The sequence below is a fragment of the Didymosphaeria variabile genome (assembly GCF_027946475.1).
Source record: "Didymosphaeria variabile strain IMI 356815 chromosome Unknown scaffold_4, whole genome shotgun sequence".
NCBI lineage: Eukaryota > Fungi > Ascomycota > Dothideomycetes > Pleosporales > Didymosphaeriaceae > Didymosphaeria > Didymosphaeria variabile.
Window position 1 is genome coordinate 1,542,900 of NW_026611623.1, and position 24,131 is coordinate 1,567,030.

The 24,131-nt window shown below is 53.1% G+C and overlaps 9 protein-coding genes across 9 annotated transcripts; 5 read left to right on the forward strand and 4 right to left on the reverse strand.

Annotated features, from left to right (window-relative positions):
* Positions 1–41: 41 nt before the first annotated feature.
* Positions 42–3,792, forward strand: N0V89_005400 (uncharacterized protein; the record flags this gene model as incomplete). The annotated part of the gene is made up of 5 exons (XM_056214177.1): positions 42–47; positions 113–254; positions 302–1,248; positions 1,298–3,229; positions 3,280–3,792. 5 exons carry the CDS (start codon positions 42–44, stop codon positions 3,790–3,792), a joined length of 3,540 nt encoding a protein of 1,179 aa, XP_056071444.1.
* A 92-nt stretch (positions 3,793–3,884) lies between these two features.
* N0V89_005401 (uncharacterized protein) lies at positions 3,885–5,364 on the forward strand (the record flags this gene model as incomplete). The annotated part of the gene is made up of 3 exons (XM_056214178.1): positions 3,885–3,893; positions 4,260–5,108; positions 5,170–5,364. 3 exons carry the CDS (start codon positions 3,885–3,887, stop codon positions 5,362–5,364), a joined length of 1,053 nt encoding a protein of 350 aa, XP_056071445.1.
* Positions 5,365–5,627: 263 nt separating this feature from the next.
* N0V89_005402 (uncharacterized protein) lies at positions 5,628–6,461 on the reverse strand (the record flags this gene model as incomplete). Its single annotated transcript, XM_056214179.1, has 1 exon — positions 5,628–6,461. The coding sequence occupies one exon, from the start codon at positions 6,459–6,461 to the stop codon at positions 5,628–5,630; it is 834 nt and encodes a 277-aa protein (XP_056071446.1).
* A 174-nt stretch (positions 6,462–6,635) lies between these two features.
* ADI1_1 (1,2-dihydroxy-3-keto-5-methylthiopentene dioxygenase) lies at positions 6,636–7,914 on the reverse strand (the record flags this gene model as incomplete). Its single annotated transcript, XM_056214180.1, has 5 exons — positions 6,636–6,740; positions 6,790–7,385; positions 7,434–7,447; positions 7,505–7,737; positions 7,789–7,914. 5 exons carry the CDS (start codon positions 7,912–7,914, stop codon positions 6,636–6,638), a joined length of 1,074 nt encoding a protein of 357 aa, XP_056071447.1.
* A 766-nt stretch (positions 7,915–8,680) lies between these two features.
* MMM1 (ERMES complex subunit mmm1) lies at positions 8,681–10,206 on the forward strand (the record flags this gene model as incomplete). Its single annotated transcript, XM_056214181.1, has 2 exons — positions 8,681–8,730; positions 8,781–10,206. The coding sequence occupies 2 exons, from the start codon at positions 8,681–8,683 to the stop codon at positions 10,204–10,206; spliced, it is 1,476 nt and encodes a 491-aa protein (XP_056071448.1).
* A 530-nt stretch (positions 10,207–10,736) lies between these two features.
* Positions 10,737–13,130, reverse strand: N0V89_005405 (uncharacterized protein; the record flags this gene model as incomplete). The annotated part of the gene is made up of 4 exons (XM_056214182.1): positions 10,737–11,930; positions 11,983–12,538; positions 12,635–12,804; positions 12,906–13,130. 4 exons carry the CDS (start codon positions 13,128–13,130, stop codon positions 10,737–10,739), a joined length of 2,145 nt encoding a protein of 714 aa, XP_056071449.1.
* A 2,952-nt stretch (positions 13,131–16,082) lies between these two features.
* On the forward strand, positions 16,083–17,018 carry N0V89_005406 (uncharacterized protein; the record flags this gene model as incomplete). The annotated part of the gene is made up of 2 exons (XM_056214183.1): positions 16,083–16,700; positions 16,749–17,018. 2 exons carry the CDS (start codon positions 16,083–16,085, stop codon positions 17,016–17,018), a joined length of 888 nt encoding a protein of 295 aa, XP_056071450.1.
* Positions 17,019–17,850: 832 nt separating this feature from the next.
* On the reverse strand, positions 17,851–18,808 carry YOP1 (ER membrane protein DP1/Yop1; the record flags this gene model as incomplete). The annotated part of the gene is made up of 7 exons (XM_056214184.1): positions 17,851–17,977; positions 18,026–18,083; positions 18,133–18,170; positions 18,219–18,244; positions 18,328–18,336; positions 18,405–18,611; positions 18,758–18,808. 7 exons carry the CDS (start codon positions 18,806–18,808, stop codon positions 17,851–17,853), a joined length of 516 nt encoding a protein of 171 aa, XP_056071451.1.
* A 988-nt stretch (positions 18,809–19,796) lies between these two features.
* On the forward strand, positions 19,797–22,249 carry N0V89_005408 (uncharacterized protein; the record flags this gene model as incomplete). The annotated part of the gene is made up of 2 exons (XM_056214185.1): positions 19,797–22,029; positions 22,086–22,249. 2 exons carry the CDS (start codon positions 19,797–19,799, stop codon positions 22,247–22,249), a joined length of 2,397 nt encoding a protein of 798 aa, XP_056071452.1.
* Between the last annotated feature and the right edge of the window lie 1,882 nt (positions 22,250–24,131).

Sequence of the window (24,131 nt, forward strand, 5' to 3'; positions counted from 1 at the left end):
CCTCTTGCTCTGCCTGTCGCGATAGGCGTATTGCTACCACAATGGGTGTATGTTGCCCCCGTTCGACTGTGACTTGAGACCCCCCTCGGGCGACGTCATCTCCGCAATCTAGCTCACACTGCAGCAGAACCACCCAGAGAGCGACAAGGCTCTGCGCTACATCTCCCAGCTCGACGATGCTCGCTGTGCCGGACGGTGGAGCGACGTCCCCGAGCTGTGCAGGAAGGTCGAGAAACATGCGCCGCACCGACAATGTCAGCAGCCCACACTTCAACTCTTGCCGTAGCTAACAGCGCCGTAGGTCTCACCAAGACAGCGCGCGCCGAAGCGCAGATAGCCAGATACAGCACCCAGAGACCTTCGACCGCCTCCTCGACCGCATCGTCCGGCCTGTCCACCATCATACCAACACTGCTCACCGCCATCGACGAGGAGGGAGACCATGTGCAGGATGCATTCCAGGCCACCGTCTGTCTGGCATGGCTGCATTATGTGCTCGAGGAGCCCGGACTGGCCATCGCACGGCTGCCCAAAGACATCGCGGCAGTCGCGACCAAGATGCAGGAAACATCGCCGACCAATTGGACACAGGCGTGCATTGTCAAGGGCGCCTTCCTCAAAGGCTCGTCGCACGAGAAGACTGGCTCCATAGAGGAAGCCGTCACCTCCTTTGCATCAGTTCTACCGTGGCTGTCATCGAAGCCCATCGCAAATGAGACGCCCCAGTTCAAAATGTGGACCGAGCACCTTCTCGTGCGCCTCTGCCACTTGTCCGATCAGTCTTCGGATGCAGCCAGCCATACGGATCTCACAGATGCTCTTCAAGCGTTTCGATTCTGGGCCAAGTATTGGGAGACTACAGCAAAAAGTGGTGGGACTGAAGGCGCAAGTGCGGCCAGATACCGACGCCAAGCGTGGAAGGCATACTACGACACCCTATCTGCCATTCTGCGCCATGACGTGCCTTACGATTCCGAATCTGTTTCCGCGGAGCCTGCGACGGAGAAGTCCCCGGTGCTACCACGCACCAGGCTGCAGCAGCGTGCAGAGCTGAAGAAGGTCGAGACAATTTACGAAAGCTTGCTACTGAAGGAGACCCATTTCCCGAAAGCCAGCGAAAGTAACATTGAGATCGAACAATGGGTTGACTCCGCTATCGACAATTGGCGGGTTTTCTGTGGACCAAATTGGACAGATGCAGACCTAGGTGCTGGTGGAAAGGAAGCTGTGGGCAGGTGCATGTTGGATGTAGGTCATCCGCCAATCAAACTAAGGAGAGAGACTCACCTTTGCGCAGATCCTCTACAGAGCAGCCACGAAAACGTATCATTCCACTCAGATCCTGCGTCACCTCTTCGCTGTCCACGCCTCCCTCGCTGATTTTGACCTTGCATTTAAAGCGTACGATTCATACGTCGAAATTATTACTCGGGGCAAAGACCGTGCGGAGAAGACTGGAGAACGGGATGCGGGGATCGACGACGATAGCACTGTACTGAGGACGTCCGCCGAAGCTATCAGAGTTCTATGCCGTTTTGGCTCACGTGAAGAGTCTAAGAAAGCTCTGGAGATTGGCGAAACGATCGAGAAGTGGCTAGAACAAAGTGAGCATACCGGTCTGTCCGTATCTGACGCAGGCTCCACAAGATCAATCGAGACGATTGTAGAGCCCCGGTCTCTTGCTATTGCATACTCTGGAATAGCCATCAGCTTGGCACAATGGGCACGCTTCACATTCGAAGCGGATGCTCGCGCTCGTATACAAGCTAAAGCTGTCTCCTACCTTAGGAAATCACTCGCGCCGAAACTAGAGGAACCGAACAACCTTGAGGCTCTGTATGCGCTAGCTCTGGTCCTAGCGGAGATGAGGGACATACCTGGGTCGATCAAAGCTGTTAAGACAGCTCTCTCTCCTGCGACGAAGACCAAGACGTTTATGAGCGCGGATGGCGTCATTAATGCTGGTCATACAACTGAGTTCGGACGCGAGCGGAAATTGATCCCCTTTTGGCACCTACTAGCGCTCCTCTTGACTGCGAGATCGGATTTCTCTGCTGCAGAGCAGGCCTGCGAAGCGGCTTTTGAACAATTTGGAGATCCCACCATCTTGTTCGGAAGAGATGACACTGAAGGTTATCGCAGCGAGCATCTGAATGAAGTCAATGGCAAGAGTGAGCGAAGTGTTGGTATTGTTGACCGGATGGAACGTTTCGAGAAAACCGCAGTTCTCGAGATCAAAATGACGCAGCTAGCGCTCGTGGAGGTTGTGGATGGCTCTACCCCCGCAGTAGACGGATGTGATGAGCTTCTCGCTCTATACGCACGACTCTTTGGCGATCCAGCTGCCGAGAAGATTCCACCGAAACCGGCTACAATAGCGCCTCCAAAGAGCTCAGCTGGCACCATTCGAGGGAGCATCTTCCGATCAAAGGGGTCTGTCAAGAGCCCACTGAAGAACCATACCGCCCGTCATTCATCCGTCGCAAGTTCCAATGCGTCAGCGGCCGTCACTCAAACTTCTCAAGCACCCACAATCCAAGTCACCGACGAGAATTCAAATGGAACTGTAAAAGAACACCATCATCATCATCATATTCTACCTCACAGACACCACGACGATCACTCAGGTGTCCAAAGAAGTCCGAGCAAGCTGCAAAAAAGGAGTGCCAACAGCTTGCGCAGAAGATCCGAACTAGATGGGCAACGAGAACCCGAAGTACCCCAACTGCCAGATGGTGTTGCCGATAGTACACCTGCTCGGAGCAGCACTGTACGCAGTAGGTCCGCCCGGCGTTCTTCTGTCTCGAGCTCGAATCGTAAGTCAGTCGAAAGCAACGACCGCTCGCTGCGACCAATAGCACACAACATGCCGCCCACGGAGGAGCCTCCGCCTTCTGGTCACCTCACTCAGCCGCCTAAGCAAGATACAAGGTTACCTGCACCTCTCCCGAACCCAGGCTTCATCCCGCCGGAGCCACACTTCTCCAAGATTCAGGAGCGCCGGCAAAAGGTCTCTTTGCTGACCTCAATATGGCTTTTCATTTGCGGGCTTTACACGCGAGCTGACATGTATGACGACGCCAACGATGCTGTTACTGAAGCCCAAAAGCTCGTAGAAGCCTTCGAGGGTGAGGTAGCTCAAGAATCCTCGACTAGTAAAGCCTTCGCAGCAAGGGGATGGGGTGGCGGTAAGAGCATAGAAGAACTCTGGGCCGACGTTTACGCTGCGGTAAGCTGCTGTACCCTTTTTTTAATCCAGTATCTAACAAATCTCTACAGCGTGGAGAACTGCTCTCAGCCCGAGGTCTCAAACATGATGCGCGCGACGAATTCGAACGAGCTGTTCAGCATTTCCCCGATCATCCAGAAGCCATTGTCGGGCTCTCCAATATCTTGCTTGACATATACTGCAAGATCATTTCATTGGAGCGGACATCCAATCTGGGAGGTCCCGCGCCTTCGGCGCCGCAGTCTATCCCTTCAAGCGCGAACTCGTCAGATTCGCCAACAGCACATCTAACGGCCCATACGCCCTCTGCCGAGAATCAGCTGTCGCCGCCTGAGCTCACCCGCCTCGCTGCCCGAGACCGTGCCTTCGGTCTCCTTTCGACTTTAACAAAACGCGGTGCGGGATGGGACTACTCCGAGGCATGGTATGCGCTGGCCCGCGCATACGAGGAAAGTGGCCAACTCGACAAGACGAAAGAGGTGCTGTGGTGGTGTGTGGAACTTGAAGATACGCATCCTACCAGAAGCTGGCACAATGTAACTTTGGGTGGGTTCGTGTTGTAGCGTTTTTGCTTTGCCTTGCTTTGAGCAAGTGTACATACTTAGCAGCCCTTGATACCCGGGGAGCAATTATTCCAGTGATTCAGAAAACACACATGAGTGATGTATCAAGGATTTGGTTCCTTCCGTTTGTTGAGTAAACGAATGGTTGGGTCGTACCTCCGATACGAAGAGGAATCGTTTCATTACCATTCGCTCTTACGAGCAATGTACATGGGCCTTTTCCTCTTCAACCTCGGAACCAACTTCTATCTCTCTCCCCTCCTATCTCATCATTTCCAACCTGTTACATAACCACACAGGCCTGTATTCCCCGTAATTCTCCCCACACCGACGGTCGTCATGCGCCACCACGGTTCCGCTTGTTTATACGCCTATTTACCTGCCCGGTCTCACGCTGGTGAGAAAACTCGTCACCTGCGTTTTCCCGACCTTGTAACCTTCACCAGAGTTTCGAAGTCACGCTTTAGGCCTATATGGGACGCGACTTCCTCTTTCGAATCCGATCCGCAAATCAAGTACAAGTCGACGCCGAAGAGTTCCGATACGACGATAGCAACATGGGCAATCGAAGAGTCGAGGGGACGGATAGCGAGAACGACGTGGAGGCATGGTTGGAGACCGTGAATATCGAGGTGGACCTCGAGGAGACTCGACAGAAGATCGCGACTGAAGCACCCTCCACCCCGCAAACGAAGCCTTTGTGCCTCCAGCGATGCGTAGCACAGTTTTGCGAGGAGGTCTCGCCAACCGACACGAACTTTTCGTCCGATATCGTATTCGACTCCCCCATTACCCCAAGCTGCAACGCTACACTGAACCGTCGATGGGAGACCGACACCGAGGCTTCCAGCCTCGATGACGAAGACGAGGCGCGTATACGAAAGGAGATTCTCAGCAGCGTGGAACAGCTCGACAGTAAAGATGTCGAGAGCACAGTTCAATCCACTCAAACCTCTACTCAAGGCCTGATTACGTCGCCCGACGACCCTCTCCTCGACTTGGTCTCCCCAGATCTGACGTCAAACCTGGTTCCGCCTCCTGGACCACCCCTCGACTTCGACCCTGAAGCAACCCACCTCGTCTGTCTGTCCTCCTGTCTCCAGTGCGTTCTGTCCGGCCTTCACTGCTCCCGAACCCTGCCCTCATGTTCGCGCTGCATACGCAACGGAAACCGTGACCTTTGCCTCGTACAGCGCAAGCGGCTTCACGTAGAGGTCTTCGGCGAGGATGATAGCGTGGACACGGACCCTGTTCTATTAAAGGTAGAAGGCGACGGCATCGAGAAGTACGACAAGAAACTCAAACTGCAGGACGAGGTATGTGTTTCCTTTCAGGCTCGTTCCATTGAAGATGTGCTTGTGCTAATTGTGTGTCAAGCTGCTTAAGGTGTGGATGAAGCAACAGGAGCGCGGCAATTGGGTCATTCCGGCCAACGACGGCATCACGGGGGACTGGAAGACTACCGTTCTGAGAAATGCGATTGTGCATCCTGGCGAGGGGAAGGGGCCGTTGGCATATCACCGTATGCGAATCGCCGAGTGGCATGAAAATGCGAAGCGTGGGAGAGTCTGAGGGAAGGCAGAGCGGGGGCCGTGGGGAGTGAATTTAGGATCTGTCTGGAAAGATGATACCCAAGTTTCTTGATTATTGCATCACCGCGTTGGAGGTTTGGATCATCTTGCGATATGGATGAGCATTTTCTATACTCTATCGTTTAGGCGTGATGGAGTATCTGATTTAACAATTTCAAGCCGCACATATCCAAAGCATGTTTTGCTTCGAGAGCATTTTGTCTTGTCAAACAGCCCAATCCTTGCAGTCCATATGCTTAGAATTTATAACTTCGCCTTCCCACCCTCTCCCCACCCTTCCAACCCCATCTCACTCGTCATCAAGATCGCCGTATCCCTCAGCGCCGGCACCCGGTACTTGTGATTAACATCCTGGTACTCTTTATCCGCCAGCATATCCGCGAAATGTAGTATACTAGGATAGTGCGCAAGGGCTATCTCATCCCAGCCCACTCCATCCTGTGCTTCTTTCGCTCGTGCGGTACCATTGACATGCGTTACACCACCTACAATCTTCGCGTTTCCGCCGTGTGAAGAGCCGATAGATGAGGCGAAGGCCTTGCCATATTCGAGGTACGATGATTTCATGTCAGGGCGAAAGGAGAGGAGGTTGAACATGGAGACTGCGCCTTTGGCTTCTGGGGCGTCGGCGGTGGAGAAAGTCCGGATCCAGTCTTTTAGCTCGGCGGAGAGTTCAAGATTCTGCGCGGACGATGTAGTCTGCTTCGCCTCCAGTGCGTCATTGTTGAGCTGCGGCACGCTGCCTGGCTCAGGCTGCAGCATTTTGTGGTTTTTAGCTGCAAAATCTTGAGTCAGACGGGAGGGCACGCCAGCTGTGATCCTCCATGTGTGCAGGATGAGTGGTTGCAATGACGCCGCCAAGGCATCTGTACCGGGCAGTATGATGAGGAAGTCCCAATGGATGTTCCGCGCGAGAAGGTGCTCCGTGGAGAATGTCGACGGAAGGATGATCCACCGGATTACGCGGGACAACACGAGTGGTGAGAGTTTTGCAGATTTGAGCGCTGAGAGGAAGGATTGCTGCGCGTTGGAGTGGGCGGGATCGAGAGCGACGAGGTGAAGGGTGCAAAGAGGCATTTTTGTGTTGATCGTTATTTTGAGGAATTTTAGATTGTGAAAATTGAATAGGTATACGTAATTGCGTGTTGGAGGCAAATGGTAGTAGACAACATAGATGCAGAAGAGATGATGTAAGGTGGTTGGGGTAAATGCCGAGGTACAAGCACCAGTTGACCATACCACACACGCTAGTCACTCGTTGTCCTGCTCATCTTGCTCCATTTCATCACCACCTCTATCTTTTTCTTCCTCTGTCGGCCCAACTGTAGGGAACGATAAATGTTTCCAGTCCTCGATCTTAGAGGCCGTTAGCATTCGTCTACCAGAGTGCTGCTGTACAACTCACCTCCTCAATAATGCTTCTTAATCTATCCCTAATGCTTTCCACGGCGTAGCTTCCAAGTAGTAAACGCAAAGGCGGATAACTGCAATGTCCCAATTGCCATACCAACTCTGCGCTCTTTACCGCGCTCACAGGTTGACGATCGTTCAGCCATTGTATCATCCGCTTCGCATGACCAGCTGGACTCGTCGCAGTGTTATATGGCTCGCTCAGCTTCTCCTTCACGAAGAAATGTCCGTAACGTTTTGGTTTGGGTGGACCGTCTGGGCCAGGATTCTCACCGCCCACTACAATATCATCTGGCTCGTCCAGCCGCACATGCCCAGGCTCCACTAGTGTAGCTTTTATGTTGAAGCAGTCCACCTCGTAGAGCATGGACTCGATGAGGCCTTCGACGGCGTACTTGGTCGCGCAGTAAGGCCCGAGACCCGGGACGCCAAGGGCGCCGGATGTAGAGGAGAAAATAAGGTAGCGGCCAGAGTTTTGCGCGCGAAAGTGCGGGAGGGAGAGCTGGATGATGTGCAGGGTGCCGAGGAAGTTTGTGTTGAATTGATTGCGGAGGTCATAATCATCTTGGTCTTCGCATGCGCCAATCACGCCTGAGGGGCTTAATGTTTGCTATGGCGGATGAAAGAATGGAGACATACCATATCCGGTGCAACTGCGAAGCAAAGATTAGCTTGATAGTAAAACCCAGGTTGAGAAAATTGAAACGTACTTTGCAATGACATCGATGTGTCCCCAGTGCTCAATGCTCTTTCTTATAACATGATCTACCGTCTCCCTCACCCGCACGTCGCACAACATGCCCACACAGTTCTTCTCTTGCTCCCACTTCTCCATCTGCCCCATTGTGTTCTCCTGAGTCCACCCTACCGCCGTGCACCTGTCACCGTGCGATAGCAACGCTCGAACCAGTGAGCGGCCCATATGGCCTGTTGCGCCAAAAACCTACATTCGCGCCATCAGCGACAGCACCGCTAACAGAAACGTCAGACCCACGATCCATGATGCCTGCTTTGGGGGACTCTGTTCGGAGGGAGGGTCGGAACCAGCAGGAAGCTTCAAATTCGGGTGGTGCGACGCAGCAGCTGGCGACAGGCTTTGGCTGGCTGTATCGATGTCCATTGCGGAAGGAAGCCAGGACTGGGGCAGGCCGAAGGCGTTCCTGGAGGCGGGGATGTGGGGAGCTTGTGGGGCCAATCGGAGGCCATGGTTCGAGCAGCATCGCCGTCCCGCAGAGCCTCAACCTGTGCCTTTCAAGATTGCTGTAGTTGCAGGGTCGCAAAGAAGGCTTCCCGGGTAATTCGTCGTCCGGACGATTACAAAGTGTGAGGGAGTGCAGTCGTCTTGTATTCTGACTTGATGCTGTTGTCTCAAAAGAGCAGCTCTCTCTGATGATCGATGAGGAAACGTATGCCTTCGACGAAAAGCTGGCTAGGGACGGTATGCTGTCGATTCATAAAGTTGCTGACCAGTATGAACAAGACGACAAAGATATCGAGCAAGAGCGGTGACTGTAGGAAGAAGTGATGGCCGAGGATCAGAAAGGCCTGCACCCGATATCTGCTCCGTATGGACCGAATAACCCTGATAGTGCCCGGATCGCGAGCCATGGCGCATCAACAGATTCCAGCGTTGTCGGTTTCAAGGACCTGGGTGCGGTCGAAGATGTCGGCAGGGGTTGGCTTTGAAGATGAGTTGTTCAGTGTACTTCGTAAAGCTCAGGTAGAGGCCTTATCGATATCGGCTGTTTTAAGGTTCGCACCCCTGTCACTTTCCATTCCGCATCATTCAAGCATCGAGGTCCATTGACGATCCGTGTTCAGTTTCCAACGCAACACGATACCATGAAGAGATAGCTACCAAGGACATCAATTGCCCAGTCGCGACAATGGCCCAACAGCCCACCTCCCTACCGCAGCCCGCAACCCAGGGTTCCACGTACGTCCCAGCCCACCTACCCCTCCAGCCAGACCTTAACCACCCCACAGCCTCTCCTTCACACAAGGCTTCCTCCTCGGCCAGCTCTCCATAGCCCTAATCCTCTTCTTCTTCATAAAGTTCTTCATATTCGGAGAACTTCCCTCGGCCGACGACCGCGCACTGCACCTCTCGTCCCTTCGGCGCGCCCGCACCCTCGCCCACCAGTCCTCGCTCCACCAGCGCACCCGCTCAAATAGCACGACCAACCCTCTCCGTCCCAGGGCTTCGCGAGCTGTAATACGAGAAGCTGCCGCCGCAGGTGGGCCCAGCGTGGGCGCGATCCTCGCGAAGACGTACTACAACGTGAAGGGGCACCAGCCAGAGAGCTTAGACTGGTTTAACGTGCTGATTGCGCAGACGATCGCGCAGCTGAGAGCCGATGCGCGGCAGGATGGTGCGGTCCTGACGAGCCTTACCGAAGTGCTAAACACGGGGACCAAGCCATCGTTTCTGGGAGAGATCAAAGTGACAGAGATCGCGCTGGGCGACGAATTCCCTATCTTCAGCAACTGCCGCGTTATGCCCGCGGAGGAAGGCTTTCTTTCAGGCGGCAGCGGCAGTGGCGGCATATCTGGGACGGAAGAAGGACGGCTGCAGGCGCGGATGGACGTCGATCTGAGCGATATCATCACGCTGGGCATCGAGACGACGCTGGTACTCAATTGGCCTACCGACAGGGTCGCTGTGCTGCCCGTCGCGCTGGCCGTCAGCGTAGTACGCTTCTCAGGCACCCTTGCCGTGTCATTCATTCCATCTTCTTCGCCTCCATCAACATCTGCAAATACGCCTGCTCCAGAAGATGCTCCCCGCTCAACGTCTGCAAATACGCCCGCCGCTGCGGATACCCAACGCCCGCAGTCCGCGAACGGTACTGGAGAACGTGGCACACCACGGCGCCCCACAACACTAGCTTTCACCTTCCTAGACGATTACCGGCTTGACCTCTCCGTACGCTCCCTAGTAGGCAGCCGCTCCCGCCTGCAAGACGTGCCCAAGATTGCGCAGCTCATCGAGTCGAGGGTACACGCGTGGTTTGACGAGCGTGCGGTAGAGCCGCGCTTCCAGCAGATCGTTCTTCCATCTCTATGGCCTCGCAAAAAGAACACGAGGGGCGGCGAGGAGGGAGACGCGGATACGGGGTTGGACGATGAGGGCATTGATGTGACATCCCCGACGCCGGAGGCTCCTCGAGAAAGAGAAGGTAGGCCTACGTCGCTGCCGCAGACGCTAGAAGCGCGGATAGAAGCCGAGGGCGCAAAACTGAGGGAGGCAGAGGTACGTGCTGGCGAGCGGAGTCGCAGTCGGGATCATGGCGAAGGTTTGCGGTGGCGTGGCGAGCACCTGCGACAGCAGGGCCGGCCAACCGGACATCTGAGCAGGGAGTGGAGCGCGCGCGAAGTCGCGTCCTCGATGCCGGGCGGTATGCCTGGGTAACAGAGCTCAGTCATTGTAGATGTAGACGAGATGTACAGGAAAAAAGCATCGGTGGCGTAATACATGTTTGTAGCATAGCGAACGGCGTCACTGAACAAAATGAATAATCACTACTCTTTTCGAAGACGATCTCATTCCGCGACTCGTACGCGGCAGCACGAATATGCAGAACGTACTCCAACTAAGTAAACTTGAGGTATCACAATCATGCATCCCCAGCAAAGTACCCACGTGTTCGAACGCCAAAACCGCACCCAAGTTGTGCGCTATGATTCTATAGTACACTTTTACAGTGTGAAATTCCACAGCGACAGATTTCCTCCAGCGCCAGCAACTGAAGACATTGTAAAGGACGAAGATGCGCACATGAGCTGTCTAGTCATGCACCATCATCCAGTTAACACGCACCTTGCAGACAGTCCGCACGACACATAGTGGACCTATCCTGCATCGCGATGCGCAAATGGCAAAAAGACCCCGATTTGGGACCATCTCCAACAACAAATTTACTTTTGCGCCAACACGTAAGCCTATTGCCAGTGGGCGGCCGGCGTGGCAGCCGGCAAGGTATGTGCGTACTGCTTCGGCGAGCAAGGTGCCTCAGGGTTGGTAGGTGGGAAGGGAGGCTGCACCTGAGGTTTAGGTGCCTCCTGCGCGTTATAAGGCGGGGTCGGAGCGTTGAAAAGAGAGCCCAAGGGAGGGAGATTGTGGGGTTCAGCAGTTGGTAGAGGACGCTGGGTAACAGGGGCGATAGGCGCGACGGGAGCGCTCGGCGGAGCAGGAGCAGGCGGGAAAGCGGCGGGCTCCAAAGGCTGCGGAGGAAGACCGTTCGGCTGGGCGGTAGGAATGATAGAAGGGAGAGCAATGGGCTCTGGTGCAGGCAGAGGATTATCCTGCGGTGCGATTTGAGCGATTAAGGAAGTTGGCGGTGGCAGCGGCTGGAGAGGCGCCGCTGCTGTCGCTGCTGGCGCAGGTACTGAAGCGGGAATAGGGAGCGTACGGGCAGCGTCCATGCCCGTAAGCGGCGGGCCAGAAGTTACAGGGACAGACTGCGACGGTTCCTCCACCTCGACATCATCTTCCTTGGTCGGAGATGGTACCTCTGCTAAAGAGCTGGAAGCTTCCTTACCGATCTTTAGATGTACCACGAGGGACTGGGGCGATTCCTCGGTGTCGGAGGGTTCCTCGTCGGATTCTTCCTCCTCTTCATCCAGGTCCATCTGGTCGGGCTCGTCCTCGTCTTCGTCATCGCCATTCCAAGATGTCGCGTCATCCTCTTCACTCATGTCTTCGTTGTATGGTTCGAAGTTGCGCTTCTGGGTGTGTGTTGCACCTGCACCACGATTCGCAGCGCGGGTCGACCTGTCATGGGCAGGTCGTTCCGGCTCCTCTGAGCCATCAGACCGTACATAGTCTCCAGTAGCGGGTGAGGCGAGCTCCGTTGTTTGTCCACTGAGTAAGGACTCGCCGTACATGCCAGTCGCGCGGGACCGAACCTGGCGGCCACTGGCAGTGACGGTGGGGGCGCTGGGTCCAGTTGAGGATTCTCTGCCAGAATTGCGCGTCGACCGCCTAATGCCAGCCTCAGAATCCTCATCATCGTTTTCATCAAACGTATACCGCATGCGCTTGCCGCGGGTGCGGCCTTCGTAGAGGGAGAAGCCAGGTACTGGATGTGTTAACCTGACCTTTCGTTCGGCACGGTACAAGCGCTTCTTGCGCTTCTATGAGACTGTTAGCAATGACAAGCAACGATGAATGAGAAGGGCATGTTACCTCTTCTGTAGCCTCGAAACGCGGTATAGCGTTAAGCATGCGCTCACTCAGTGCCTTGGCCTCACGAGTGCCGTCCTGTTCCTCCAGCTTCGTTGCGAGTGTACGTATCTCTTCAATGGAACCTGCGACACTCCACCATGTGACGTGCTTCAGCGCAGGGTTGCTCTCCCTGTAGACACGAAAGGATGTGTCGTCCTGGCCCTCGATCAGCCAGTACCGTCGCTTGTCGCCATCTCGACCCCACGGCTGTACGGACAGCGGAATGTTCGTATCGCGGGGATCTTTGGTTGTACGCGACTTGTAACCGTCCTTTATCATATTGGTGATGAGCTCGGATTGATTCAGGCTCCACAGGACGAGGGCCTTGAGGAGATCGAGCTGGAGGCTATTAGTACGGGCTCCGGAGATGGGAAGTAGGATACTCACGCGATCCGTCGACGACATGTTGTTAAAGTTGCGACCGCCGTGCAAGGGATTTTGCTGATTCCATTTGCGCGGCCACTGAAGCTTCTGTGTCTGGACAGCTTCCTCGAGAGCGCGCCCATAGTGGCCCTTCCTGTAATTGTGTCAGCCATGGTATTGCTCGATCCGCTTCAATTCCACTACGCGACTATATTGCGCGAGTATGGATGCTGTGCTAGGAATGACTAACTCCACGGGCTTTTTGCGATTGTTGACCAGCCCTAGGAGGGCACAAAGGAGGCTTTCGACTTCCGAAGTTGGTAGGTCTCCTGTGACGCCTCGCTCGAGATCTTGAGGCCCTAGATGAGGGCATTTGGTCGGAAATGCATCAGCGAATCGTGATCGGAACATCACTATGAACTATAGCATGGACAAGTTAGCGGAGCCTCGAGGTAGATGTTGCGCCCAGTGGGGTCGCGATCACGTCGTGAATCGACGCGACATACGCGACGAGGACGTACAGCAATGTCAGGATTGTCTTCCGGAACAGGTTCATGTGGCGGCGAGGGTGCGCGCTTCTTGCGCGGCGGCGGAGTAGGCGACCGCTGCTTCTTGTCGAAGAACGACAGAATGGTGCCATTCTTCTTCTTCTTTTGCGGGCCTTTTGTCGCCTTCGAGGGTGGAGCTTCGACGGGCATCTCGTCGTCAGTCGCTGGGGGCGTTGAGAGGTCTGAGTCTGAAGACATCTTGACGGGGTGGGTGGTTGTCGTGTTTGAGGTGTGGCAGGCGCAGGAGCCCGCGACAAACGATCGAACAAGCAAATGAGGTAATCCCTCTCGCTAGTGCTCAACGGTTAATAGTAAATGAGCCTCCCGCAGGCAAGTGCGTCTGGGGCTGAGAAAGAGTCACAAGCTTGATTGGAAGTCGAGAGGATGTGGAAGATGGACAGAGTATATTTTTTTTTTCGCAGTCATGAGCGACTGTGACAATCTATCTCACGGACACAGTGCGTGCATATTCCCAATCAGGTCTCGCAACAGCAAGCGCCAAGATATGGACGCGCTTTCGGTGCTGATAATGGTATCAGGCCAGACTTCCACCTTTGCCCTACCAGTTTGCGGTGCTTTAGCATATAACGCAGCTTCGCCCTCTGCCTTGAAACGATTGAAGCAAATTTCTGCATTCCTAAGTTTGAAAAGCTTGGGGATCGTTGCGATTGAAACGTTCCAGTTCGCCCCGCGCAGGATTGGCTCAAAGTACTTGCTTTCCAAGCAGAATTTGACGTTCGACATCCCTCAACATGACCGGAGCTTTCAGCATCGCAAGTACACAAAGGGTGGGAGTAGGTTGGGATGTGTTCCAGGTCGCGCGCTAGGCGCACCAGACTTGATGATAGAATTCTGAACCAGCAAGGAAGGCTTCGCGGATAAATCTAAGCTGAGGATTATCGTAACGTCCCATAACGGCTCGCAACGTCCCATAACGGCTCGCATCTTCGCAGTTGGGCTGTTGCTTGTCTTCGTGAGGCCATTCCTCACTGCGGTGAGGGGTGAGCCGCCGTGCTAGTGCCAGGGTTTAGATACCCGGAAAACCTGGGGGGGAATCGACGCGCCAAATTCAGCACGTACTGATGCCACTGCCGGACTTGTTGCGAGACCGTTTGCGGCAAATTGACATGTCGAGCGAGTTCTCGATCCCAAGATTTCCGTCTCTTTCTGTGTACAAGTATGATTTTGAGGTGCAAGAAACGAAGAAGAACCAAGGTTAGACCGGAAGTGATCTGAAAGGTGATGCACCCGCGATGCGTGGTGCTGGGCTTTGGTAAGTGGGAAGTTTTGTGAGGTTGTCGGCGCGCGCGAGTTGCGCTCCAGTAGTGAGCCCAAGCGGTCACAACACAATTATCCGCACATTCTTCGATAGCCACTTGATGAATCCTGCGCGCATTCAGACGGACTCAACCACGTAGCTAAAGGAAACGGAAAAAGAAGAACGAGGACAACGGCCTGGAATTCAAGGAGATTACCGCGAACAAGAACTGATATGGTGATAGAAGCTGTTCATTCGGCTTCTATTTTGGCGAGATTATACAATCATTGTGGATTTGCGATGGCAATACGACGCAAATATGATCGTAGAGGGACAGTCACGACGCTCGCGATGAGGTGGAGTGAAATGAGGTTCTAGCCTATTGTGTATAGCGGCTTGGCTCTCGTCACACGGCCCCACTAGTCTCGACTTCACACTTCATCATGCACACAGTATCTATATGAGCTGTGGGCAGCTTTGAGGCTAATAATACCGGACGGATATTATCTATCACTGATAGATAATTTCCTTCTGCCTCAATGCTAACACTCGCGTAGACTATAGGTAGTCACTGTAAATCCTCAACCGCCATGTACAGCCTAGCGAGCATCCCAAAGCGGCATGGGAGAGCAAAGCGAATCCAGGATACCTTAATGCGAACGAGGTGTTCCCTTTCATGGACTCAATGCTGCATATGAAATGCATTTATCAAAATGTGGGTAATCTGTCGATTGTAACTTTCAGTTGAAGGAAGTTGAACAATACTTCAGATCATATCAAGCATAATTGATACATACCAGACCGCCCATGAATATGGAATGTCTCGTTTTACCAAATTAGCGGTGAGATACTAACGACACTAGATCAGTTGGTTTCTATGCGACCGGCTGCTCCACCTGCGAGTGCGTTTGTTGCTCCGCTATGCACCTAGAGCTCCGCGCTGGCATGGCTTGATGAATGTTTGGAGGGTCTGACTGTCTGAAATCCGGTCCGCCTAGTATCTTTAACCTATTAGTTCCACTCATCACAAACGCCACAATTGATGTACCTTCCACCGTAAGCCTAAGAGATTTGCCGGCTGCACCATGGACAATCTGGCGAAGCTCGAAAACAACCCGAGAGAATACTTGACAGAAGCTGTTTCATACAGAGATCTACTACCCATATAGCTTATTACCGTGTCTCACTATAGCCATGGTCATACCGTGGCGCTCATTCTACGATAGCATATTGCCCTACGTGTCTCTTTGATCAACTGTTCCAACTCTAGAAAAGAACCAAAGTCTGACAACATCGAGCTATGGTATACAATTGAGAATTTAACATGAAGTGAAAAGTATAATACGGATGGGGCTAGGAGATGCCATACCTCAGACCAAACGAACCGGTGACTGGGAACCAATATACTTCCCTTGCATTCCATCCGCCATTGAGTGCGTTTGTTGTCTCCACGCCTACCTAGGGCTTGCTAATCGGTTAGGCTGCACAGAGGCTGGTCCGATAGCCGGTCCAGCGGCCGGGCAGCCGTCGCTGACTGAGAGGTTCTCCACCAGGGGCATTGCCTTGCTGCGTTTGCTTCTCAGTTTGTTAGTCACCTGCGCGACCACGAGTTGGTCCACATGTTAGTTTTCTCCCTTATGGCTCTGTCGGCTAGCCGAGCTTCTATCTAGGTCGTCCGCTCTTGCCCACAGCTTCCTTTCCAATCCTCTCCCACAGTTTACGCCACTCGATCATCATCCCACACCATCAATTATCCACAGTACGACAGAAGTCACAGGTACGTATACGAGAGCGGCTGGCCTTTCTTCTATGTCATGTAACTTCGTACTGACCCTGCGGCATAATCCCATAGGTAGATACCTAAGGTACCTACCACAGGTACTCGTCTACGCATGTCATCAAGAACCGCCAACTCGTCAGGCAGGGACGGACGAACAACGCGCCGTCGAAAAAGTCAGGAACTGAAGGCTTTAGAAAAACGTCTGGGTTGCAATGCAAGCCTCCTTGAACAGATTCCCAGTACTTTAGACCTCGAGTACTACGAGGGCAACCTGAGTCTGCCGTGTAATCAGACAGCCTTGTGTGCGTCCATGCTCTACATCGGCACTGCGAACACGAACGAAAGGACCGTCGATGTGTTCGCCTTTCTCGTGAAAAATAATAAAGTTCGCAGAGTCGAATTCAGCGCATACCACGCCGACAGCCAGACTTATTCGAGCTTCTGCATCAGTGAGCATTGGAGTACTATGTTACTCCGAGACGAGTTCAAGGATAAGGATTTCAACCAAGAGCACTTAGCCGCCGTCGTGAAGTTGGTCTTCATAGAGAAGAGTAACGTGGAACAACCCCATATCCCGTTCTCGGAAAACTTTCTTAATGATCTTACGCGAGCGTGCCGTAGGCTTCAGCAAGCAGTCAAAAAAGCAGACCGTCCGCCAGAGTCCCGTCCTTCAAGCCGATCGGCCGCCACGCAGAGTCTGAGCGAGCAAGCTACCTATAGTAGCGTTGGGGTGAGTCTCGTTGCAACACACTCTATGGTATTTGCTAATCAAACATAGGCGACAAAGAGGAGACGGCTGGCGCAAGGTACGGACCGCTGGGCTGACCTGAGGACTGCTTTAGCCGAGCAGAAGATTGCGGCGGACGAGGTTGCGTCCAGCAACCAGCAGCTAGGGCAGATCGAACAAGATATATCCGCACTACAGGGGGAAAGAGACCAACTACTAGTGGTCCAGGAGGAGCAGAAAGAACGGGAAGCTAAGACCGCGGCTCGTGTGGAAGAACTGTGGGATGAGGATGAACCTATCAGGAAGCGTTCGCGGGTCTAGGAGGTAGCAATCTTCTGAGGCAGCAAGATCAGTCGTCGACAGAGAAGAAATTGGGGTGACGGAAGACCTTCGATGATTGCCGATGCTCCTGTCGGAGCTGCAACTTCTGACCTAACACAACCCTGGTTCCAAGCATCCGTCTCCCTTACATGGCTAGGAAAAGAGGCGGCAGCTAGAGGCGATACCTGGGGAGACATATAGAACAGTAGTTTTTCTTAGGGGGAGGGGATAATAGATATGTTTGCAATCCCCATCTGCCCCATCTGTCCGGAAGACTCTCCAGGGCTTGCTCAGTTTCTCCGTCCCCTCTTTGTCCTTCGACAGAGTCTCCGTCCGCCCTTCTGCCAGGTAGTCCATCAGCGGGTCCTTACCATGACACCTAAGTATAGATTGTCAACCTCTCTATCCGAGATAGTTGGTACTCAACGTGGCAACGCTGAAAGAAGGAAGGGAAAAGGAACAGCCGATAGAGTGAGGATAAGACAAAGACACAGCAGCAGTACGTCAGGTTCTCTAGTTTTGATGAAACAACAATAACATTACCACCAGACGCGATCTACATAAGGTCAACCTAACCAAAAGACATACCCAATTCGTATCATAGACATCACGGGATAGTGATATCAATCGTGAACCCCCGCCCATTTCCAGTATTCCTAGCCTTTTCCATATTCTCAGCCGTGCGTGAAACCCGTGTATCGTCAACACATCGTAACCAAGCTGCGACAGCCGCAGTCTTCGCACATGCCACCGAGGGATCTTTGACCGAAGCAGACGGCTTTTTGGGCCCTGGTAGGTGCGGCTGTCAGAAACTTGCAAGTCTACCAGCTCTTTAAGAAGCATGCGGCTTGCCAGCAGAGTCGGCCTGAGCACGGAGGTTGGCGGCGGTCGAGCCGGATTCGGAGAAGTAGCGGGAGAAGACCGGCTGGATGAAGGAGCGGAAGATGATCTGGGCACCGCTGCATGTTATTAGTTGTTGCTCATGCACTCAGAAGTACGAGACGTACGCAGTCTGGGGAAGAGCCATCCAGAGGACTAGGACGAACTTGAAGGTGTAGTAGAAGGCTACATTTGTTAGCTACGGATTTCGAACCTTCTATCTCCGGAGACTTACGGAACCAATAAACAGCGTTTACGGCACTCTCAAAAACCCTATGTCGGTCAGTATACAAGACAAATCCGTCGGTTTTCGCTACTTACGTGAGGAAAGCAAAAGTCACCCAGTACTATCCCTGGCGCGTTAGCATGACGTTCTTGATAGCCGAGCGGGGTAATTGGCAGAGGATGGGGCATTAACGAGGATGCGTACCGTGAGCCACTGCAGTTATATTAGCATATTCCATAACACAAAAGCTGCGACAACTGCCGCGTGCTACGGGTACGTACCTGGGTGTCATCGACCTTGCTGGCGCTGAATAGGGCGCCCAACGAGTAGTATGCGGGGATGGCGAAGCCAGCGAGGTTTACGAGGAGGGCACCAGCAATGTTGAAGAAGACGAGGAAGAAGTACAGGCCGACGAGACCAAGGATGGCGTAGACCTTGGGCACCGATGTCTGCTTCTCGAAGTTGTTCAGGGTGGGGTATTTCGACAGCTGCGCACACAGTCTGTTAGCATACGGGAGAGCCGCGAGGATGAGCAGAAACATAGAACATTAATCTCGCAAGCTCAGCGCTGTATGCACCAGGTTGGAACCACCAGGCACGCGCGTTGGTGTGGTATTGAAAAAGAGGGACGTACCTCCTTGTCGAGCTGCGACAGGTGAGCTTGTGCCTTTTCTTGAACAGACATAGTGTTAGTTGGAAGTTTATGGCCTTGCAAGCAGGTATGTGGGCGTTATGCGGCGACTGGGGAGGGCTGAGGTGGAGTGGTACGAGGCGCGTGTGAATGTGTCTTTATGGAGACTCGGAGTGGACAGTGTTTGTGCGAGGGGCACGGCGTCATCGCCTAAGCAAACCAGGAAACGACGTCACCCGAGCTTTCACAAGCCAGCGGACAGGCGCCCTGAACAACGCCAACAACAACACGAATGTAGAACTCGCATAAGTGAACGTATTCTTGGCCATGGGATTATTGTTGCTATGATTTGTAACACACTCCAACGTGATATCAATACTGCGTCTACATGTTCAAGCGGTCACAGTGCACGACTGTGAAAGCCGCCGCACGATAAGAGCACAACACCATTCCTACGCATAGTCTTCCTTTTAATTGAATCCAAACGTATTTTAACAGCTTGCACTCATGCTTCGCACATGTAATGATTACTCGTCCTCGAAGTTCCATGGTCTGGGTGGAGTCACGTGCGAGTCCGCTTGCGATCCTTGCAAGGTTGGAACGGGACTTAGGTAAGCGTTTTAGCCGTTTCCTCGCCAAACAAAGCATCAACAAAAGCCAAAACATTGCCGTGCGCATCCTCCCGAACAGCTTCACGACGCTTCATTTCTTGGACCCGCGGGATGTTATAACTAATACTTGACTTTACTCCGTCCATCGCTACCGCTGCCTATTTATCTTCGACGGTTTCGCCCCCATCGCGAATCTCCCCAGCAACGGGCTCATTGCAGCTCGTACTCGATCGACTGTGGACCGCCACTTGTGGATACACCCATAGCTACCACCAGCTGTGCAGTTCTTGGGACACTCCTAGCAGGTTGTGATTGCCCCTCAGCGAATGTCTGGCAGCAAGACCGGCCATCACACAAGGATTGTTTGTAAACACGACATCTAACCCACCAGGAGCCGCGCCGAATCACATCACCACAGCGTAACAGCTCCCATGACCGCCCGCAATCACCGCGCGCAATCGAGCGCGTCTGTTTCGGTGCGCAGCGCTGTCGGTGTCCGCCCGACCAGCAGCGCATCCACCACGAGCCGCCATTCGTTCGACCAGCACGACCTCCAAGCCCAGTTCCAGCGCAGCCAGCACCAACCCACTCCGCCACCCGTCTCCTTCAATCAGCAGCTGCAGTACAATTCGTCTTTTGCAGGACCGCTTCTACAGGCCGCCCAACATGTGAGCCAGCAAGAGAATGTAGCTATGGACCCAGTCCACCAGCTAGTGGGCTACGTGGGAGACGCACAGAATGGCATAGGCCCGACGCACGGCTTGCCCCTACAGCACATCGACCCCAACGCACACCAATCCTTTCAATCAACGCAATCACAATCGCAGCAGTTTCCGGTAGAGCAACAGCACTTCGTGGCGACACCCGTGGAGGTAGAAGACAAGAAGAAGAAGACTGGAGGGCCTACCGCTCAGAATGACAAAGAGCTGCGCGAGATGCTTCGGCACAACATGGGCCGCAAGCTGAAGGAGGTCGCTGCGGAAGTGCTTGCCACAGATCGCACTTCAAGATCAGAGAAATCGAAACAGCTCTTCGCTATGCTCTGGTTACAGCAGGCCTGCACCATTGGAAAGACGTCAGTACCACGAAACCGTGTCTTCTCCAAGTATGCAAGCCGATGCGCCAACGAGCGTGTGGTGCCATTAAATCCTGCTTCCTTTGGCAAGCTGGTACGGGTCATTTTCCCCAATATCCAGACTAGGCGACTCGGTGTTCGCGGAGAGTCCAAATACCACTACGTGGACCTTGAGATGGTTGATGATGACGAGACCCAACCTCCGCGCCAGATGCCCCGTGTTCCGACATCGCGCGGTCCCCTGAAGCGACACGATTCCTCCGCTTCCCAGCCGCGCATGTCCGCCGATACTGCCGCATTCCCTTCTCATCAACAACAGTCTTATTCGACAACAAATTACTACCCACAAAACTCATCGAAAGGCCGCTGCTATGCCGACATCCACTCGCCGCAGACTGCAGGATATGAGTACGAGCTTCGGTTCCCTACTCCGGAGCTTTTGAACAATGTGGAAAGAGATCCCTTGGAGATTGTTATGCCGGATGTATTGCCGTACCTCCCGGAAGGAACAGACCCAGATGCCTCGGAAGCACTTGTAGCTCTGTACAAGAGCCATATTACTTCGCTTGTCGACGCTGTGCGATTCTGCAAGGAGAAGCAGTTCTTTCGGCTCTTCACATCTTTCCAAGGAACCTTGACAGTACCTGTCGCAAAGCTCTTCGCCATGGAAAAACTCAGCCCATGGATTCGCGAGTGTGACTGGATGATGTACCAGAAAATGATCCGCAATGTTGCCCAACTTACACTTCAAGTCGCACCTGCACCGGTCCTCAAGTTCCTCGACAATGTCTGGAAGTTGCTTCATTCCCACATCAGCAAGGCTTTCCAGAACCTCCCCGCAACTGTCTTAGCGGCTAGGCTGGAACCTGCAACTGTGTTCTCCCATCTCCTCCGACAGATGCTCCGCGTTAACTCCACGGCACACGCCGCAGCTGTCATGTTGACCGTGGACGAGAACCGTGATCGTATGTGGGGCGATTACCAGGCATATGTTAACATCAAGCGCATCTTGGAGAATGAACTGCCGCACTCGTGCAATCATGAGCTAGTGGCTGAGATTCTGTCTAAAGAGATTCGTGCCATATTCCTTCCACTCAAGTCCGAAATGTGGTTACCTGATGGGACCTTCTATCAAATTTCGACTCCAGATCCGCCTGTCGATATCCTGCAAGAAACTGTCATTGATCGGATTGCGGCGTTCCTCACTAGGCTTCCGTCTCGCTTTCCCGATCTTTCAGCACGCACAGTACTCCACACTCTAAATGCAATCAGTACAGCCATACTGCGTGAGATAACTGTTGAGAATGGGCCGAGCTTCCAGGGCTGGTGGCTGACCAAGGTGTTTGTTGATGAGATGGCCGTCTGGCTGGCATCTTTGGGAGGCTTTCTGTCACACCAATTCCCTGTTCCGGATCCCAGTTCTCCAGGGATGCTCGGTGAGTCGATGAATGCTGGCATGGCCACTGGCAGCAGTGGAAGTCAGAATCAAAGCCGCTTTGGCAGCGAAGAGTTCGGTACTGGCGCGTCCTTCATGGGTGGCAATGGTAGTGCTTCTATGCACGGACCGAGCAACATGTCGCATCCAGACAGTGAGTTGTTCCCATCGCTTCTCTTTCTCTTATTCATACTGATCAATGATGTTTAGGCCAACACCGACAGATGACTGCAGCACAAGCTTTCGACCTTGAGTTTGCTCTCTCTCAAGACACCGCTCTTGACGATAGTGGGATCAACCTGGACGACAACATTGAAGCCAAGTTTGCCGCCGCCATGCAGCAATTCCCTCCAGTGTCTCAGATGCCCGCCTGAGTCGTTCGAATCCACTATTAGGCGCGTGCAGCTTCTGCCATCAATCGGCCTTTTGCAGGGACCTTCCGCATCTTCGACGGCCTCTTCGTGGGCATGTATATGCCTCAGGCTTTCCGGGATCTCTTGTTCGTGTGAAACCGGCGCAAGCACAATCGACCCTTCCTCGTTCCCCTTTAGACTCTTCTTATGTTTTACGCGATACGATGTCTCCGACTTTATGACTCCCTCCTATAACCGGCCGTGGGTCATTGTTTATACGACTTAATTTTGTACACATGCGCTGTGCGCCCGCTTACGGCGATTCTTCGCGCTTGTATCCGTGTTCAATGGCGGAACTTTGCTCTCTGGTGTTATGGCGCTCCCTTGGGATGCTTCGGCGTATTTGCGATTGCTGCAGCGGATTGCTATACTCTTGTCCATTGGTGGTGGTTGCGTTGCTATGTTTGCGTACGGTAAAATTCGGCGGCGTGTTTGGTGGGAGTGTTGAGGATAGTGTTGTGTCTTGTCTTCACTTCTTGTATTATCTGTTGGATGTGATGAAGTCTTTTGCATTGAGAGGCGTTTCCCAGTATTGGTTTAGTACTGGTCCTCTGGTTTGCAAGGGCCTGGATAGATGAAGAGTCTGCAATGGAATATTGTCTTAACACAATCGAGTGCTTTTGCGCGTATTGTGATGCCGTGGAAGTGAGGATGCGCGAGATGTGTGAGTAAGTACATGAAATCCAAGTGAGTAAGCGGGTTAAAAGGTCTTCAGCTTGCTTTGTTGCTCGAGGTGATGTTGCCGGGTCAAAGGTGATCGTCGTGGGTCGTGGGTGCCAGTGTGGGACAACAATTGGCGTGGCAACGAGACGGATGGACATGACTAAGTCCTACTTCTCCCCAGTAGCTTTCGATTGATATTTGCCTTCCCTACAACGAGTGAAGGCTAGTGTAAAGTGTCCTGCTGATCTTTGGCAGTAGCTCGCGTGGCGTTCGTCTACGTTTCAGCCATTATGCGGGCCGTCAAGCGAGGCCGTAGTTATATATCATGAAAGCTGGTGTCATCAGTGCTACAGTAATACGAACAGTTCAAGAGGTCCAATCCGCGCTCGCTGTCACTGTTCGCCGCTGTCGCTTTTATCACCTATGATACAGAGCAGTAGCACGCAGCCTGAGGAAGGTATGCAAACCAGGTGAGATCAATGTGATGCTGTTTGAGCAGGAATATTGGCAGCGAAGTATATCAAGTAGTGTGGTCTCGAAGTATATCAAGTAGTGCGGTCGCGAAGTATGCCAAGTAGTGTGGTCTCGAAGTAGAAGAGCAGAGACAGTGGGAATATATTTTACGGTCGTACATGCGAGGTTGGGAGGTTTACGGGAGAATTCTGGCTTGGTGAACTGTTTGTGTTTCGGCATCCCAATGGGTTCCTCTGTTGCGTTGTGCCGTAGATTTTAGGCGGACGCGAGACACTCAACTCGATCTCGGGAGAACAGTGTCGTAATAGCATATATTGACTGGTGTACACATTCAGATAGCCGTCGGCTACTGTGCCTTGCCTTCGACCGGTAGAAGCTCATCCAATTATACGCACGTCTCGTATGTAGCATACTGCCTCGCGGTCTACGGACAAGTGATTTGAAAGGTCGTCAATGTTGACATAGTTTTTCGCTAAACAATGTACACAAACATGCCCACAAGTCTTGCAGCTTTCAATGAGACCCTTCAATATTGCTCGATAATATTGTTTTTAAGGCCTGGTACATGCCTTGTTCCTGTCCAATTCCCCTTTGTATTTTCAACCTTTGTAGCCCGTAGTGTCCAACGAGTGAATCGTATGTGGCATCACCCGGCAACCAAACATAAACAACCTGCGGCTGGAAACCCTTAAAATTGACATTTGTC